The sequence below is a fragment of the Physella acuta genome, unplaced genomic scaffold (assembly GCF_028476545.2).
Source record: "Physella acuta isolate Inbredline_101_S28 unplaced genomic scaffold, ASM2847654v3 ptg000258l, whole genome shotgun sequence".
Taxonomy (NCBI): domain Eukaryota; kingdom Metazoa; phylum Mollusca; class Gastropoda; family Physidae; genus Physella; species Physella acuta.
The window spans coordinates 707,017-725,797 of NW_026731777.1; the positions used below are offsets into that span (position 1 = coordinate 707,017).

Genomic DNA, 18,781 nt, shown 5'->3' on the forward strand with positions numbered 1-18,781 from the left:
GCGTAGACTGGTTGATAGCTATCTTAAGCTCCAAATTTGAAAATGTTTTAATGTAGATTCCATATCTGGTATATCGGTTATGTAACAAACTGCATCCATGTCAGAAGAGACGAACACAGGGCGTGTGACTGTAGACCATGTGGACAGTGAGGGGGACGTGGCTAAGCGTGGTACAAAATGTACAGATCAGTGTTTGGTAGGTCGTTTTTTTCCTATTAGAATCAAATCTGTTTTACCCATTGAGGTAGGACATTTTGTAATTCTAACATTTAAAAGTGGACTATATCCCCATCGAGTGGGATGGCGTGAGCGGTTGGTACAGAGCTTGACCCAATAGCCCCGAGTTAGGATCTCGCTTCTGAGTGTAGTCTACGGCAGTGGCGTAGCGAGGTCGGGAGTTACCCTTCTTCTTCTTCTGCTTCGTTCTTAATTATTAGAGTGGAGGGGATCGAGATTTATCTGCCAGTGAGTTTGAACTCGAGACTTTGTTCAAATTTATCAACCATGCACTTTTTGCTGACTCGACCACGCCTCCAACACAATTAAGCGTTACGTGTCAACTGGTTATGCGCCATTGAGGCCATTGACTCCGATTTCAACCTGCTTTTCTTTTTGGATTTGCTTCCATAGCCTTTGTCCAACCAAGAACAAACTACAAGGCAGCAGTTGTTTAATTTTGGAGATGTCTCTCCTAGAAGAGTGGCTGTCCTCAGCTAACGAGCCTCATCTGCCCGAGGGTTCGAACTCGAGACTTTTCGGTTGAGCAACCATGAGCTATACCGACTCGACCACGCCAGTTACCCGATTCGGCACTTAATGGTGTCACTCCTCAGAGGCGTAGCGACCCTTCCCGGGGAAAAACATTCGATTTGCACCCCGACGGCAAACTTTCTATTTGCACCCCCCCCCCCCATCAAACCACCCTAAGTGGTGTCACCCGGTGCGGTCCGCACCCCCCGCCCACCCCCCTCGCTACGCCTCTGGTCTACAGGTTGTCACGATATAACCTTCCTCCTTTTGTCAAATTTAAAACGTACAGGCACCACTTGAATGGAGCCAGCTGCCGTACGAGATACTACTGAAAGTCTTCCGTTACCTTAGCAACAGCGACAAGTACCACGCCGCCCTCACCTGCAACTCTTGGCTCCGCCCACTCTCAGAGCCGTCCCTATGGCATTCCGGAAATTTTGTTTTCAACGCCAAGAGTGACGAAAAAGCCATCAAATTTGCGAAAATCAATGGGAAATCGTTACGTCACATTCAAACAGAGTGCTCGGGTACTTTAATTTGTTGTGATAAAAGTTGTTAGTCGTGAAAATATTTGTTTACAATTTCATTGATGTACTCCTATTTCTAACAGAGAATGCAGATGAAACAGCCGGTACAGCGAATTTGTACAGTTTTCTAAGTAACTTAATAAACTCACGCAACCATCAGCTCCTCACCTTTAAGCTTACTAATTTAGCACTTGCACAGAAAACTGTGGATGGAGAGTTTATGAGGGATGTATCTGACGTCACTAAACTCCTGAAAAAACTATTAAAGGGCCAACTGCAACTTCGTGAGTTGGATCTCAGAAACAGCCAACTCTCCGTTAAAGCAGGTCAGTAGTTTAAGTTGAAATGGCGACGCACGCTAGTAACAATGGGAAGTTTTTTATTGGTGGTCTACAAGTGGACCAAGTTTAGTTCAGTTGGTTGAGTAGTGGACCAAACTCAGTAATAGGGTTACGACCCTAATATATCCAGTCATCAGATTATATAGTGTTCCAATCCTAACCTATCTAGTTATCAGACAATGAAACGCGACGCATAAAGCGCGTATATATTTGCCAAAGACCCTTGCATATTTAGTGTGGAAATGATAAAAACAATTCGAACCCCTCCCCCCCCCCCCCCAGGGCTGAAAGTATTGAAGGCTGCAAGTAAAAACTGCGCAAAGACTATTCAAAAGCTGACCATCGACAGGCTTCTCGTGTACCAGGTGAACAATCATTACGTGGGAGATGATTTTGTCGCCGCCATCGCTTGTTTTAGTAACTTGGCAGGTACCCTTCAATTAACTGTTGTAATAATTAACTTGTATTTAGTTTGTTTGTTTGCTTTCTTGTTTGTGTTTCGGTTTGTGGCAAATCTTGTAAATAGATTTTGACCATAGTTTAATTGTTTAGTCCACATTAAATTCCTGATTTATTTGACTCCGATATAAATTTATCGAGATATATAGAGCTATATTTATTCACTAGTCAGCCCAACATACCACTTACCGCCATACTCTGTGACTTTACACCTGAAGCTACGACTACTTACATAACACCACACCTTGTGACTTTACACCTGAAGCTATGACTACTTACATAACACCATACCTTGTGACTTTACACCTGAAGCTATGACTACTTACATAACACCATACCTTGTGACTTTACACCTGAAGCTACGACTACTTACATAACACCACACCTTGTGACTTTACACCTGAAGCTACGACTACTTACATAACACCACACCTTTACACCTGTAGCTATGACTACTTACATAACACCATACCTTGTGACTTTACACCTGAAGCTACGACTACTTACATAACACCACACCTTGTGACTTTACACCTGAAGCTACGACTACTTACATAACACCACACCTTTACACCTGTAGCTATGACTACTTACATAACACCATACCTTGTGACTTTACACCTGAAGCTACGACTACTTACATAACACCACACCTTTACACCTGTAGCTATGACTACTTACATAACACCATACCTTGTGACTTAACACCTGAAGCTATGACTACTTACATAATGCCACACCTTTACACTTGAAGCTATGACTACTTACATAACACCACACCTTGTGACTTTCAGACCTGGAGCTGAGCTATGACTACCTGTGTGATGACCTGCTGCTCCGCCTGGCACAGACAACAAGAAGCCTGAAGGTGCTGACAGTCCGAGCCATAAATCACCCACCACTAGAAAGTAAAACGTATTATGGAGCGTGGAATAAGCTTTCAAAGGCTTGTCCAGAGCTGAGAGTAATATTTTTCATCAAGTCGATAAATGTAAGCAGTTTTTATATTTCGAACATGTGTACACACCTTACCATATCACGAGTTTTGATTAAGTAAAATGTACACAAACAAAAATGTATTAATAACAAAAGCAATGGTCGTTAAAGAAATATTTTTAATAGGTCTACCTTTACGCGACGGAAGCTATTCGTATATAAGGCAAACAAGCTATAGTTGATTACATTTAATTATACAGTTAATTTCGAGAATGCTAATCAAGTCACATATCAGAAAATCACATTTATATGGTTTAAGCTTGATTTAAAAAAAGTATATATATATAAATATATATATATATATATATATATATATATATATATATATATATATATATATATATATATATATATATATATATATATATATGTTACGGTCAAAGCCCGAAGTCGGCCAATGCTAGGATTGGCCGGCCAATCCGCGCATTGGCCAATATCGCCTCTCATAGGTCGGTCAAAGTCCGAAACTTTGCTTCATTTCGGCCTTTGGCCGGCCAATCCGCAGACTGGCCATTGTGGACCGGCCAAAGTCTGAAATAGCTCTTGATTTCGGCCTTTGGCCGGCCAGTCCCGGCCAGTCCGCGGACTGGCCATGGTGGACCGGCCAAAGTCTTAATTAGAAGATCATGAGCAGATTTTGGGTTTTTTTATGCCGGTAGGATCATGAAATTAAGTCTTTATTGATTATTAATTAAAGTAAATGACAGAAACATTCAAATTTTTTATTGTACTACAATCAATCAATATTATCATTTGTTACAACAAGTTGAACTTTTATGGCATTTAGAATTACACAGCAGCTTGTTATTTTTACACTTGCAGCGATTTGTTGTACACTTGGTTGTGCAATTGCAGCGAGTGTAGCCTTGGCCCCCAGTCAATGATTGTGAAGATGCGATGAAGATGCGATGGTTCGTAGTGATTTTTCCTCAGTGCCAACTGACGACAATAAGAGCAGTTTTTGTGAAGAATTGAAAACACACTTCTAGCATACAGTTGTTTTACAACACCATGTTCCGTTCCTAATTTGTAGAAACCGCCCTCGACGCTCATGACAACTGCAATCACGCTTTGGGGATCACCGTGACCTTTGTCAACATCTGGAACACGGATGCGTACATTGTCACCCACTTCACCATCTTTAAATTTTGTATTTGATGTTTTAAGCATCTTAGCACCTTGAGTTTTCAAGCCAGTATGAGCTGCTGACCTGTGTTACATGATGTCTTGTTTGTTGTGACACAATCTGCAGGTAATGTTCCCTCCGTACCCTTCGTCTGCTTCATTGGGTACTCCACAAATAGCATGGACATCTTTGCCACAGGATCCACAAGAATGAGCTGCACTACAATGTTTTTCACAAACTATACAGAATCTGTTGGCCACATTATTGTCACGTAACTGGTATGGACGTTCCGCCACGGCAGTAGATGTGTTAGCTGAGGATGTAGTTGCATTTATGGCAACCTCCATTTCTTGTTCAATGTTCTCAAGATCTTCCTCAGTAACTATTTTATTGAGAGCCTCGCTTGGTAGATTTGAAGTGCTAAGTCCCACTTTTGCTTTGCATCCAAACAAGGCTTCGTATGGTGATTGTTGGATTCCTTGATGAAAAGAACGATTTTTCATAAATTGAATGAATTTGAGACTCTCAGCCCAATGAGCTGATTCATTTGTTTGCATCCATGTCATCATCATGTTTTGAACATCTAGGAACGCGGAAAAGTCTTTTGAACGTTCCGTCTTGTTGCACGTGGTCGGTGACGCCGACTGTCTTTGATTTTGTTCTTTGATGATTGTCTCACCTCGTCATCATGGAGGAGGCTGTCACATACAGTTGTAGCCCATATATGGAAACTAACATGGATTTACATTTTTTTCTTTTGACAGCCATTTGCTATGTCTGTCTCTTGGTCTGACGGCCCTTTTGATCCATGTCGCATTGCATATAGAATGCTATACAAACAAGAGCTAAACAATACGTTACTCACAATGAAACCGCACCCAGAATAATTAAAACGCGATCTCAACTTAGTCTAGATACAACATTGGCCAAGACATCCCGGCCAATGCGCGCATTGGCCGGCCAATGTACAAAATACGCTGTCAAGTTTAAGTACTTCGGACTTTGGCCAGTACGTCCCGGCCAGTGCGCGCATTGGCCGGCCAATGTACGAAATCCGATCTTAGTTCTAAGTTCTTCGGGCTTTGGCCAAGAGAGCCGGCCAATCCGCGCATTGGCCGGCCAATCCGGGGTTTGGCCACACTTCGGGCTTTGACCGTAACATATATATATATATATATATATAGCCACAGCCTAGTCATTGAGATTGCATATATATCTCAATGTTATTTAGGAGTCGCACTTCGATGAATCAACAATTGAAATACTGACGCCCTTCATGCCGTTGTACCAACTCCACTGGGACGCGGGCAGATTAATTGCCATAGAAAACATTGACGCGTTCTTTGAGCATGTTCGTCTTCACTTCCAGGTTAGTTACATAAGAGGGGTGGGACAGTGCACGGGTAAACCCTGCTTTGACATGCGTGTCTGTGATAAATGTTTGATCTGTAGTGTTTATCTCACACACCGTTTGACTGGGTAGCCTGTAGCAGACAGATCTTAAAGCAAAACTAATGTTTGACTGGGTAGCGTGTAGCAGATATTTCTTAAAGCAAAACTCTAATGTTAGACTGGGTAGCCTGTAGGAGACAAATCTTAAAGCAAAAGTTGGATGTTAGCAAACAATTATATTAACAACATTGATTTATTCAACAAATGTGTGTGTATGTTTTACAGAACACCATACACCATCTGGAACTTCAAACTGGTGTCCGTCTAGATACGGAAAGCTTTGAAAAGTTGTTTAAAAGGTATGTTAACCATGACAGTTGTACGTTTTCTATATGTGTAAGCTTTTATTTCAGCTATACGCTATTTCTAAAGACCACCAACCTAGTAGAAAATATCGTAATGTCTCTTTCCTCCCGCCTAGAGAAGTACGTTTGCTGTATCTTTAAGCCATTTACTTGTATGCAAAATCTACTTTATCTGTTTGTCCACAGTTTACAGCCGTGCAAACATCTGGAAACCTTGTCGCTAGGTTTGACCTTCGACATGAGCGGTGACGTGGAGATGTACAATCTGACCATCAGAGATGTCACGGCTCTGTACCCAGTGTCATGTGACGTCACACTGAACGGTCAAATAGTGAATTAAAACTTATCGTTGTGGTACGTCTGTACAGGACACCATGTTCTGGGTGATGTACAGTGCACCCTTTATTGTACAGTGCATCATGTGCTGGGTGATGTACAGTGCACCCTTTGTTGTACAGTGCACCATGTTCTGGGTGATGTACAGTGCACCCTTTGTTGTACAGTGCACCATGTTCTGGGTGATGTGCAGTGCACCCTTTGTTGTACAGTGCATCATGTGCTGGGTGATGTGCAGTGCACCCTTTGTTGTACAGTGCATCATGTGCTGGGTGATGTGCAGTGCACCCTTTGTTGTACAGTGCATCATGTGCTGGGTGATGTACAGTGCACCCTTTGTTGTACAGTGCATCATGTGCTGGGTGATGTACAGTGCACCCTTTGTTGTACAGTGCATCATGTGCTGGGTGATGTGCAGTGCACCCTTTGTTGTACAGTGCATAATGTGCTGAGTGCTATGCAGTGCACTATATTTGACGGTTAACGAATATCTTTCATTATTAAAGCTGTGTTGTTAAAATTAATATCTGAATTTATTTCTTTTTTTAAACACTTGCAGTTTCACGATTTATAATCAAAACGGTTATTTCAACAAAAGCCGTGAAAATTGTGTCTATCTTACAAACATACTCAAACAAGTACACATATTTTATTTGAATTTAACAAAACAATTTCGACTTTAGGAAACGTATTCTTTTTTTAATAGAACATGTCAGTTTCAGGGTTTAGAAAAACAGTTAAGCGTTTACTTTTATTTCTCAAGTACTTAGAATTTGAAAACGAGTTAAATGGGTTTTTTTTTCATTGACATCTACGTGGTGACGAAAATCATCATTGCTGTCACACATTTTAAAAAAAAAAGTTTTTTTGTCAATTTTCCATTCTTAGCGGTCGTAAAAATAATAATTAAACTTGAAACGAATTCAAAAATTTAATGTTTAAAAATTGGGTAATGTAAAAGTTTCAAAACCAGTAAAATGAATAAAAATATATTTTTTATGTTTAATTAAAGCTACATTTCTATTTATTTTCATTTTCACTTTCTAAAGCCAAACATTGATTGGCTGTACAGAGAATCCGTGAACGATCTCTGAAAAGACTTCATTGTACTCAACATTTTACGATAAATATTTTTTTAATAAAATTATACTTTAATAAACTACATTGTACTTAACATTTTACGATAAATATTTTTTAAATAAAATTATACTTTAATAACCTACGTGGCCTGGTCATGCCAAGTTAATTTATATTTTTAGTGACAAAACACTTTGCTTCAATCTTTAAAAATTGAGAAGTTAAAGCAGCGAAATCACGAATCGCAAATGTTGAGGGCAAACAAGGTCCTATCCTAAAAGCTCGGCAATTTGTGGACAGCTTTGGGGGGGGGGGGCAGCTTGGGGGGGGGGGGGTGGTTTGGGGACATTTTGGGGACAGCTTGGGGACAGCTTAGGGACATCTTGGGGACATCTTGGGGACAGGAGGAGTTTGGGAACAGCTTAGGGACGTCTTGGGGACAGCTTGTGGACAGCTTGTGGACGGCTTGGGGCTATCGCTCAATTGTACAAAGTCAATGGTCAATAAAAAAAATAGACTTCCGTCGGACAGATATATCTAGACAGTAATGAGTAAAAGACGTGTATGACCTAAATCACAACAAATGTGATATATCACACGAGCCGACCCGCGGTGTATCATACGCCGCTATTTAGTTGTTGTTTTTTTTCTACTTTTCAGTAATTCATAATTTGTGAATTCGACAGTACCAATGCTGCCACTGAAAATATTTGCTTTACACTAACCCCCCCCCCCCCCCCGTGTAAGCAGCCTCCTCTTAGGTACCTCCTCTAAGTTTATAATCGTTTCAAACTGAATTATCTGCCCCTAATAGCCGTCACCAAACCCAGCTCTACGATTGTAAAATATAAACATTTATTTAGCGTGAACCACAGCTCAACAGACCATGTGAGGGGGGTGGGGGGGGGTGGTAGCGACAGAGAGGAAGAGAGGGGATTGCAAGGCGCGTTTGCAGCTTGTTTTCTAACGGCTCCCAGAAGAGAATTATATATACGAGCCGGCCCGCAGCATAACATACGCCGCTATTTAGTTGTTTCTAATTTTCAATAATTCATAATTTGTGAATTCGACAGTACCAACGCTGACACTGAAAATATTTCTTTAAAACACTATAAGTAGCTCGTTAAGGACCATAACCCCCCCCCCCTTCCCTCCCCCCCCTCCTCCCCCCCTACGTTTAAAATCGTTGGCTCTGCTTGTAAACATTTAGAGTGAACACAGCTCACTAAAATCATGTAGGGGTGGGGAGGTAGGGGGAGCGTTTGCAGCTTGTTTTATAACGGCTCGAAGAAGAGAATTATATATATATAGATAGATACGCATACATCCCCGCATATATAGGGCTACATAACACGGGACAACTCCCTTCATCGCGATTCCTTTCAGACAACTATTTAACTAAAAACAAAAATAGACACGAAAAGTCTTTGTAATCATATTAAATTTTTAAAAAAAATAAAATATGGCAAGTGATAAAAGTATAGCTACATTTATAAAAATTTAATCTGTTTGGGATTTGGGAACCATTGATTACACTAATTTTTATATTTTTGTATCAAATAAAAACCGTTAAAAAGCCGTTTAGAATTATTATTTTATCAATTTATATATTTTCAAAAACTGCCCTTAACCTCTCCTTGAAGTATACCGGAATGGCCAGGGAGAATAAAACATTAGAAGTCTGAACAATTGTTCTCCATGATAAAAATACACAATAGTGATTTATGGAGTATACCGTACTATTTTATTTATATCAAATAATATAACATCCTCAATCACCACAACACCCTGACTCTACTAATCCAAATTAAAAATAAAAGTGTTAGCTGAATTACTATTTTATTACTAACAATTATGTCTTTGACTATTTCTAGCCTTAATAATACTGGAAGTAATTTTGTACTCATTGCACTAACGTTTTAAAATATGAAATTTTGGTTGAAAAATATTATTTCTGGCAACACAAATTTTGAACAATTTGGAAACAAATGATCCTGCTTTAAACGTCATCAATGTGTGTGTAGCATATTTCATGTAAATATGGCGGTAGTTTAGATCAAGGTTTTTTAGTTGTTTAAAGCTCATAATTTTAACGTTATTAAATATATATCTGGCTAATATTTTGCGTGAAAAGCTGAATAATGTCAGAAGGGGCGAACAAACGCCTGAAGCGTGTGACGGTAGATCTAGTCGACTGTGAGGGGAACGTCGGTAAGCGGGGCCTGAAATTTGCAGATCAGCGATTGGTAGGTTGTCTCTTTCTCAATACAGATCATGCTACATTTATGTTTATCAATACAGATCATGCTACATCTATGTTTATCTACACAGATCATGCTACATTTATGTTTATCTATAATATCATGCTACATCTATGTTAATCTATACAGATCATGCTACATCTATGTTTATCTATACAGATCATGCTACATTTATGTTTATCAATAAAGATCATGCTACATCTATGTTTATCTACACAGATCATGCTACATCTATGTTTATCTATACAGATCATGCTACATCTATGTTTATCTACACAGATCATGCTACATCTATGTTTATCTATAATATTATGCTACATTTATGTTTATCTATACAGATCATGCTACATTTATGTTTATCTATACAGATCATGCTGCATTTATGTTTATCAATACAGATCATGCTACATCTATGTTTATCAATACAGATCTTGCTACATCTATGTTTATCTATACAGATCATGCTACATCTATGTTTATCTATACAGATCATGCTACATCTATGTTTATCTATAATATCATGCTACATCTATGTTTATCAATACAGATCATGCTACATCTATTTTTATCTATACAGATCATGCTACATCTATGTTTATCTACACAGATCATGCTACATTTATGTTATCCATTGAAGTACGACTATGTACCCATCGAGTGGCGTGGTCAGTTGGCAGAGAGCTGGACCAAGTAGTATCGAGTTCAGATCTCGGTTCGGCTGGGAGTCACTGAGTCCACCCAGCTCTGATGGGTACCTGACTCACTGAGTCCACCCAGCCCTGATGGGTATCTGACTCACTGAGTCCACCCAGCTCTGATGGGTACCTGACTCACTGAGTCCACCCAGCTCTGATGGGTACCTGACTCACTGAGTCCACCCAGCTCTGATGGGTACCTGACTCACTGAGTCCACCCAGCTCTAATGTGTACCTGACTCACTGAGTCCACCCAGCTCTGATGGGTACCTGACTCACTGAGTCCACATAGCTCTGATGTGTACCTGACTCACTGAGTCCTCCCAGCTCTGATGGGTACCTGACTCACTGAGTCCACCCAGCTCTGATGGGTACCTGACTCACTGAGTCCACATAGCTCTGATGTGTACCTGACTCACTGAGTCCTCCCAGCTCTGATGGGTACCTGACTCACTGAGTCCACCCAGCTCTGATGGGTACCTGACTCACTGAGTCCACCCAGCTCTGATGGGTACCTGACTCACTGAGTCCACCCAGCCCTGATGGGTACCTGACTCACTGAGTTCACCCAGCCCTGATGGGTACCTGACTCACTGAGTCCACCCAGCTCTGATGGGTACCTGATTCACTGAGTCCACCCAGCTCTGATGGGTACCTGATTCACTGAGTCCACCCAGCTCTGATGGGCACCTGACTCACTGAGTCCACCCAGCTCTGATGGGTACCTGACTCACTGAGTCCACCCAGCTCTGATGGGTACCTGAATCACGTTATAAACATACTGTTGATCATACTATCCCTACATAAGGCAAAGTAAAAAAAAACATTAACTCTACTTCATCTGCCCTATGGGTCGTTAAGCCCGAAAGAAGATTTGTATATACTATATAGCTAATAGGCATTAAACCTTCAGTATTTTGTTCATTCTAAAACTTGCAGGCAGTAACTGACCTCATAGAGACCTCGACGGCTAACCCAAAAATTATGAACTCAAATATCACTAAGGACAGGAGTCTGGGTGAGGTTTCTGAGTCATTCCAGTTCTGATGGACATTTGACTCACGTTCGGGAAAGTAAAGACGACCGGGAACATGCCGATGTCAAGAGATATTAGTCCTACTTCATTTTACCTATGTTTCTTTTGTCCCGAGATATGAAGTTTCTATATCAAAGATGGTACTAAAAATATTAGACAACCTAACCCTCTACATTTTCTTCACCCTGAAACTTGCAGGCACCACCTGACTGGAGTCAGCTGCCGTACGAGATTCTGCTGCAAGTCTTCCGTTACCTGAACGACAACAGCGACAAGTACCACGCCGCCCTCACCTGCAAGTCTTGGCTCCGCCCACTCTCAGAGCCTTCCCTGTGGCAGTCCGGAGATTTTGTTTTCAATGCAAAAAGTCGGACAAGAGCCGTCAGATTTGTGAGAATCGCTGGCCAATCATTACGTCACTTTAGAGCTGATTACCCAGGTAAAGATAATTCACGTTGGTATTAAAATTAAAAAAGTCGAAAGTCCTGCGCATGAATTGCTTTATATTATTTCCTCAAGAACAAATATGTTTGGTTTGTTCCTCTTCACAGAGCCGAAAGGCTTGATATATTGTAACGAAGAGGTGTATCAGTTTCTGGCTAACTTAATCAACTCACGCAACCAACGACTAGTGACCTTTAAGATGACCAACTTGCAATATTTGGATAATTGTAATGTATCCGACGTGAAGTCTACGAGTATAATCTGTAATCTCCTGACTAATCTACTGGGCCAACAACATCAGCTGCGTGTATTGGATCTCAGCAACAGCCCGATGTCTTTCAAACAAGGTATGTCATCTTTGTCTGATGTTTATTTAACATGGTCAGTCATCTTTGTTTGATGTCTATTTAACATGGTCAGTCATCTTTGTCTGATGTCTATTTAACATGTTCAGTCATCTTTGTTTGATGTCTATTTAACATGGTCAGTCATCTTTGTCTGATGTCTATTTAACATGGTCAGTCATCTTTGTCTGATGTCTATTTAACATGGTCAGTCATCTTTGTCTGATGTCTATTTAACATGGTCAGTCATCTTTGTCTGATGTCTATTTAACATGGTCAGTCATCTTTGTCTGATGTCTATTTAACATGGTCAGTCATCTTTGTCTGATGTCTATTTAACATGGTCAGTCATCTTTGTCTGATGTCTATTTAACATGGTCAGTCATCTTTGTCTGATGTCTATTTAACATGGTCAGTCATCTTTGTCTGATGTCTATTTAACATGGTCAGTCATCTTTGTCTGATGTCTATTTAACATGGTCAGTCATCTTTGTCTGATGTCTATTTAACATGGTCAGTCATCTTTGTCTGATGTCTATTTAACATGGTCAGTCATCTTTGTCTGATGTCTATTTAACATTGTCAGTTATCTTTGTCTGATGTCTATTTAACATGGTCAGTCATCTTTGTCTGATGTCTATTTAACATTGTCAGTTATCTTTGTCTGATGTCTATTTAACATGGTCAGTCATCTTTGTCTGATGTCTATTTAACATGGTCAGTCATCTTTGTCTGATGTTTATTTAACATGGTCAGTCATCTTTGTCTGATGTCTATTTAACATGGTCAGTCATCTTTGTCTGATGTCTATTTAACATGGCCAGTCATCCTTGTCTGATGTCTATTTAACATGGTCAGTCATCTTTGTCTGATGTCTATTTAACATGGTCAGTCATCTTTGTCTGATGTCTATTTAACATGGTCAGTCATCTTTGTCTGATGTCTATTTAACATGGCCAGTCATCCTTGTCTGATGTCTATTTAACATGGTCAGTCATCTTTGTCTGATGTCTATTTAACATGGTCAGTCATCTTTGTCTGATGTCTATTTAACATGGTCAGTCATCTTTGTCTGATGTCTATTTAACATGGTCAGTCATCTTTGTCTGATGTCTATTTAACATGGTCAGTCATCTTTGTCTGATGTCTATTTAACATGGTCAGTCATCTTTGTCTGATGTCTATTTAACATTGTCAGTCATCTTTGTCTGATGTCTATTTAACATGGTCAGTCATCTTTGTCTGATGTCTATTTAACATTGTCAGTCATCTTTGTCTGATGTCTATTTAACATGGTCAGTCATCTTTGTCTGATGTCTATTTAACATTGTCAGTCATCTTTGTCTGATGTCTATTTAACATGGTCAGTCATCTTTGTCTGATGTCTATTTAACATGGTCAGTCATCTTTGTCTGATGTCTATTTAACATTGTCAGTCATCTTTGTCTGATGTCTATTTAACATTGTCAGTCATCTTTGTCTGATGTCTATTTAACATGGTCAGTCATCTTTGTCTGATGTCTATTTAACATGGTCAGTCATCTTTGTCTGATGTCTATTTAACATGGTCAGTCATCTTTGTCTGATGTCTATTTAACATGGTCAGTCATCTTTGTCTGATGTCTATTTAACATGGTCAGTCATCTTTGTCTGATGTCTATTTAACATGGTCAGTCATCTTTGTCTGATGTTTATTTAACATGGTCAGTCATCTTTGTCTGATGTCTATTTAACATGGTCAGTCATCTTTGTCTGATGTTTATGAAGGCTCTACTCTGGCATATATGGTCTTATCAAACATATATGGTGTTATTAAAAACATGTATGATCTAATTAAACACATATATGGTCTTATTAAAAACATGTTTAGTCTTATTAAACACATGTATGGTCTTTTTAAACACATATATTGTCTTATTCAACACATGTATGATCTAATTAAACACACGTATGTCCTAGTCCTAACTTACCCGATACTATAAACGACTCTAACACCCCCAGGGTTAGAGCTATTGAAGGCTGTCACCACCAACTGTAGCAGCACAGTCCACACGCTTGTGCTAAATAAATTCTTCCAGAGTAAGTTAACCTGCCCTACAGCTTTGTCCAAATTCGTCAACTCTGTCTGCAGCTTCAAAAACTTGTCAGGTACGTTCTCTACGGTGTCCAGTACTTGTTGTCCTATTTTGTCTCGCTTATTTTAGCCAATAATTTGGTTAATCCCTGTGAAAATGTTAAAATAACTATGTAGGTAAATTAACCTGACGAAAAATAGGAAGGATGAATTAGAGCTTCTCTTTTTTGCGACCCCAGCATATGAAGAGATAGCACAATACACAACTGCTCTTATTTTCACTTACGTGAGTTAGGTACCCATCATAGCTGGGTAGACTCAGGTAACCATCAGAGCTGGGTAGACTCAGGTACCCATTAGAGCTGGGTAGACTCAGGTACCCATCAGCCTGGGTGGACTAGAGCCAGGTACCCATCAGAGCTGGGTAGACTCAGGTACACATCAGAACTGGGTAGACTCAGGTACCCATCAGAACTGAGTGGACACAGGTACCCATCAGAACGGAGTGGACACAGGTACCCATTAGAGCTGAATGGCCTAAGGTACCCATCAGAGCTAGGTAGATTCCGCGCACTAGCTTAAGTTCAGTATGATCATCCAAAGCTAATAAGATTTTTTTTACGTCTTTGTATTTAAAACAGATGATCTTAGCTTTTTTCATCCAGCTCGTAATGTTTTTTTTTACTTTCTCCTGTACGAAGTATAGAGGAAGTATTGTAATCGCGTAAAAAAATCAAAATCGTGATTTTCACAAAACGTTCTGTATCAACTTATCTGCGATTTCCGGTAACCGGAAGTAGAACTAGTTCAACTTTTGATTTTTCAAAAGCCTTTAACTTGAATGCTATTTCTTATAGTTAGAGGAAATTTCACATATAAGTAAAATATCTAATTCTTTGCGTTTTGTCAAATTTTAAGTAATTTCCGGTAATCGGAAAGTAGTACTTTACGATGTTTCCGATTTCTCAACCAAAAAATAAATTTATAAAGTGATTATGATCCGCACTATTATATACGCATTGTTTGCTGTTCTCTTGATGCGATATTCTTTTCTACGAGATTCTATTCTATTTTAAAAAGTTTGTAAAAAAAAAAATGATTAAAAAGCATATCTAAATCCCCGGTTGCCATCCCCCGTACTTTTATGTAAGAATATGTAGAAAGTTTAGTGGAGACGACTCCCGCTTAATTTTACACGCAACGTTTCAATTCTAATTTATTTAGTGGTCTATTATTTTTTTTATTTACACGCAACGTTTCAACACGACCCATAACGTAACATAATATTCTTGCCCATGTGACTTTCAGACCTGGAGCTGAGCTACGACCACCTGTGTGATGATCTGCTGCTAAATCTGGCCAAGAACTCACCAAACCTGAAAGTGATCACACTTCGAGCGGATGGCGATTCCTCGGCTGATAAAATTACCTGTGCAGCATGGCAGCAGCTGACAGCAGCGTGTCCAGAGCTCCAAGCTGTTGTGTCGATCAACAAACCGAAACAGGTGGGTAGTTTGTATGCTTAAAACACACACACACATACATACACAAACATACATACATATATATATATATATATATATATATATATATATATATATATATATATATATATATATATATATATATATATATATATATATAAGTGTGCTTGTATAACATTTTTTTACAAAAAAATCGTCGAGGTCTACAGAAAAGAAAATACACATTACATTTATTATGATAGTGTAGTATAATTTATGACGTCGTGGTTTGGAGGTACTGTACTGTACCGTACTGTACTGTACTGTACTGTACTGTACTGTACTGTACTGTACTGTACTGTACTATACTGTACTGTACTGTACTGTACTGTACTGTACTGTACTGTACTGTACTGTACCGTACCGTACCGTACCGTACCGTACCGTACCGTACTGCACTGTACTGTACTGTACTGTACTGTACTGTACTAATACACATATAGTGACGTACCTTTAATATGTTTTTCTAAAGGCATTTTTTGACCAAGGACCAAGTGAAATCCTCACACTCTCCATGCCATTATACAAAGTCAGCTGGGACGCTGGTCTCATCGCCATTCAAAACATAGAACAGTTCTTTCAGCGGGTATCACGTGACTTTCAGGTGAGTCTGAACCAAATGCCAGGGCCAGTACAAGACATATACACAAAGTTTGACAAGTGTCTTGCAACTCTAGCTTTGTTACACATTTCACTTTAGAATTGGAAACTAATGTTTGAACAGAATTGCTGTATGATAGGTGGGTGAAAATTGAGTTATGGGATTTGATCTAAAACCCAATTTTTAAAATATTACTAATGAAAAGAAAGCTAATTGAATCAAGTCTCAAGTGCTAATATGTTTTTTATTTTGATAGAACACTTTACACCATGTAGAGCTAATATATTTTTTATTTTGATAGAACACCTTACACCATATAGAGCTAAAAACTGGTGTACGGCTGGACAAGATATGCTTTGAGCTGTTGTTTAAAAGGTGGGTTATCACTGCTTGGTGTGCTAGTTGTGTGCTTATATCAGTTGATATTGTATATGCTAGTTGTGTGCTTATATCAGTTCACATTGTATGTGCTAGTTGTGTGCTTATATCAGTTCACATTGTATATGCTAGTTGTGTGCTCATTTAAAATTGTGTGCGCATACTGAGAGGTAGAGCTGTGTTTAACATTTCTTAATGTAGCATTAGCTACTGAGGAAATCAAGCAACTGGAGGATTTTAAAGCGAGCACTGTGTAAAGACATCTGCCAACCTCTAATATCACAATTGTAACAGTAGTTAACATGACACGATAACAAACAATGTTTTACCACATTTTCAGCCCCCCCCCCCAGCAATCCCATAGTAAAAAAAAGTAAATGTGTAAATTTGACATTCAAGACTTTAATTTAGGTGCATGACATCAACTGTACATAGCTCAACTGTGTCCTATATTGCAAATAATGTATTTAATCAACACTTTGTACGATCTAGTAGTGTTGGGATAATTAACAAAGCACTATTGTGCTGTAAATACATTGTAGCCGAACTATATGGAATGTGTATATTGATATTTGTGTATCCAGAGTTATACACGTATGTGTGTAGCTTACACGTATGTAGTATACACGTATGTAGCATACAATTATGTACCATAAACTATGTAGCATACACGTATGTGCCATCCCGCCTAATGTCTTCCCACAGTTTCCAGACTTGCAGGCACCTGGACTCCGTGTCTGTAGATGTCACCTGTGACAGGAGAAGTGACCAGGACGATTACATGTTCGTCATCACAGATGTCATGACGCGATGTCCAGTGTCGTATGATGTCATACTGAACGGTCACAAAGTCAATGGCAGTCCTTCAGTCTGACACTGATGGTGTTTGCTGTACTGTGCTCTATGTTGAATGGTTTACCATTGAGTTTAGATTTTGTTATTAAAACAGTGTTGTACAAATTATATTTTGGTCCTTTATGTTTTTCTTAAAAGATTTAATTAAACGACTTTCAATTTTAAAGTTGTAACATAAAACACACGCATCAACACAGAGTGTCTTCTTGTTTAAGAATAAATATGTGACTGCTTGAATTGAATGACTAAAATTAGAGTGAGGTCTGAGTTATAATTTAAGCAAGATGCTTCAACTAAAGGTCAAGTGTTTGTAGTACCTAGGAAAATACAGTTAAATGTCTACACATAGAAGCATTCACTTAAAGTCACTGAAATAATAACTTGTGTTATCACGTTACATTTTACAACACATAAAGTTAAATGACACCAACGAGAGTAGGTTAAAAAGTTTCGTTGAATGTTACAAAAATCGGGTTCGATGCTATTAAAATAAAAGTAATTATTAAAATATTTGGTATTTTTCGGACTTCATTATTTCATGTAAACGAAAACAAAGACATTCTCGTGTTAAGTAGACATGCGTAAATTAGAATGAAAAATCAAGCATGACCAGTAAAATTCTTTTAAAAATATTAACATTAGCAATAACAGATGCGGTAATATAAACAACCCGAGAGTATTAATGTTTGATACCAATATCATTTAAAATATTGCCAAATTTAACATGGTCATTCATTTGTTTAGTGGAACCTAGTGTCAAAGTAAACTTTCGTTCACACTCTGCATTTGAAACTTTAATATTATTAATTCTAAAAGTATTTAATTTCTGAATTTGTTTCAGTTTTAATTAAGATAATATTTTTTTTTAAAATTAATTGAACAGTAAGAAAAAAACAACACAATTCAGGACTCTTCTACGGATCTAACAAGATTTTAAATATGTACACTAAGATAAGAAAATAATTGTTTTGATATATAAAATGCACCTATACGTGAATAATTTTAATCGTGAAGAAAAGCGGGGGTCACTTATAAAATTTTAATTATTAATTTTACATAATTTAGAGACCCATGCGTTTTTGTAAGACTATTGGCTTTATTTAATTTTTTAAAATTTATACATATAATTGTATAAAAAAAACATGGATCAAATTCGTAAGAAAGTAACAAAAGAAACCATAACTATGTTTTATTATTTAAA

At 38.6% G+C, this 18,781-nt stretch overlaps 2 protein-coding genes across 2 annotated transcripts; both read left to right on the top strand.

Moving 5' to 3' along the window:
• Window positions 1-6,296, top strand: LOC131938853 (F-box only protein 39-like). Its single transcript, XM_059297077.1, has 8 exons — window positions 1-196; window positions 1,040-1,277; window positions 1,361-1,603; window positions 1,901-2,047; window positions 2,872-3,068; window positions 5,431-5,568; window positions 5,877-5,950; window positions 6,143-6,296. The coding sequence occupies exons 1-8, from the start codon at window positions 98-100 to the stop codon at window positions 6,294-6,296; spliced, it is 1,290 nt and encodes a 429-aa protein (XP_059153060.1). The 5' UTR covers window positions 1-97.
• Window positions 6,297-9,397: 3,101 nt separating this feature from the next.
• Window positions 9,398-17,668, top strand: LOC131938854 (F-box/LRR-repeat protein 21-like). The gene is made up of 8 exons (XM_059297078.1): window positions 9,398-9,615; window positions 11,560-11,800; window positions 11,913-12,152; window positions 14,151-14,297; window positions 15,532-15,728; window positions 16,219-16,350; window positions 16,649-16,722; window positions 17,431-17,668. Exons 1-8 carry the CDS (start codon window positions 9,511-9,513, stop codon window positions 17,597-17,599), a joined length of 1,305 nt encoding a protein of 434 aa, XP_059153061.1. The 5' UTR covers window positions 9,398-9,510; the 3' UTR covers window positions 17,600-17,668.
• Window positions 17,669-18,781: the final 1,113 nt, after the last annotated feature.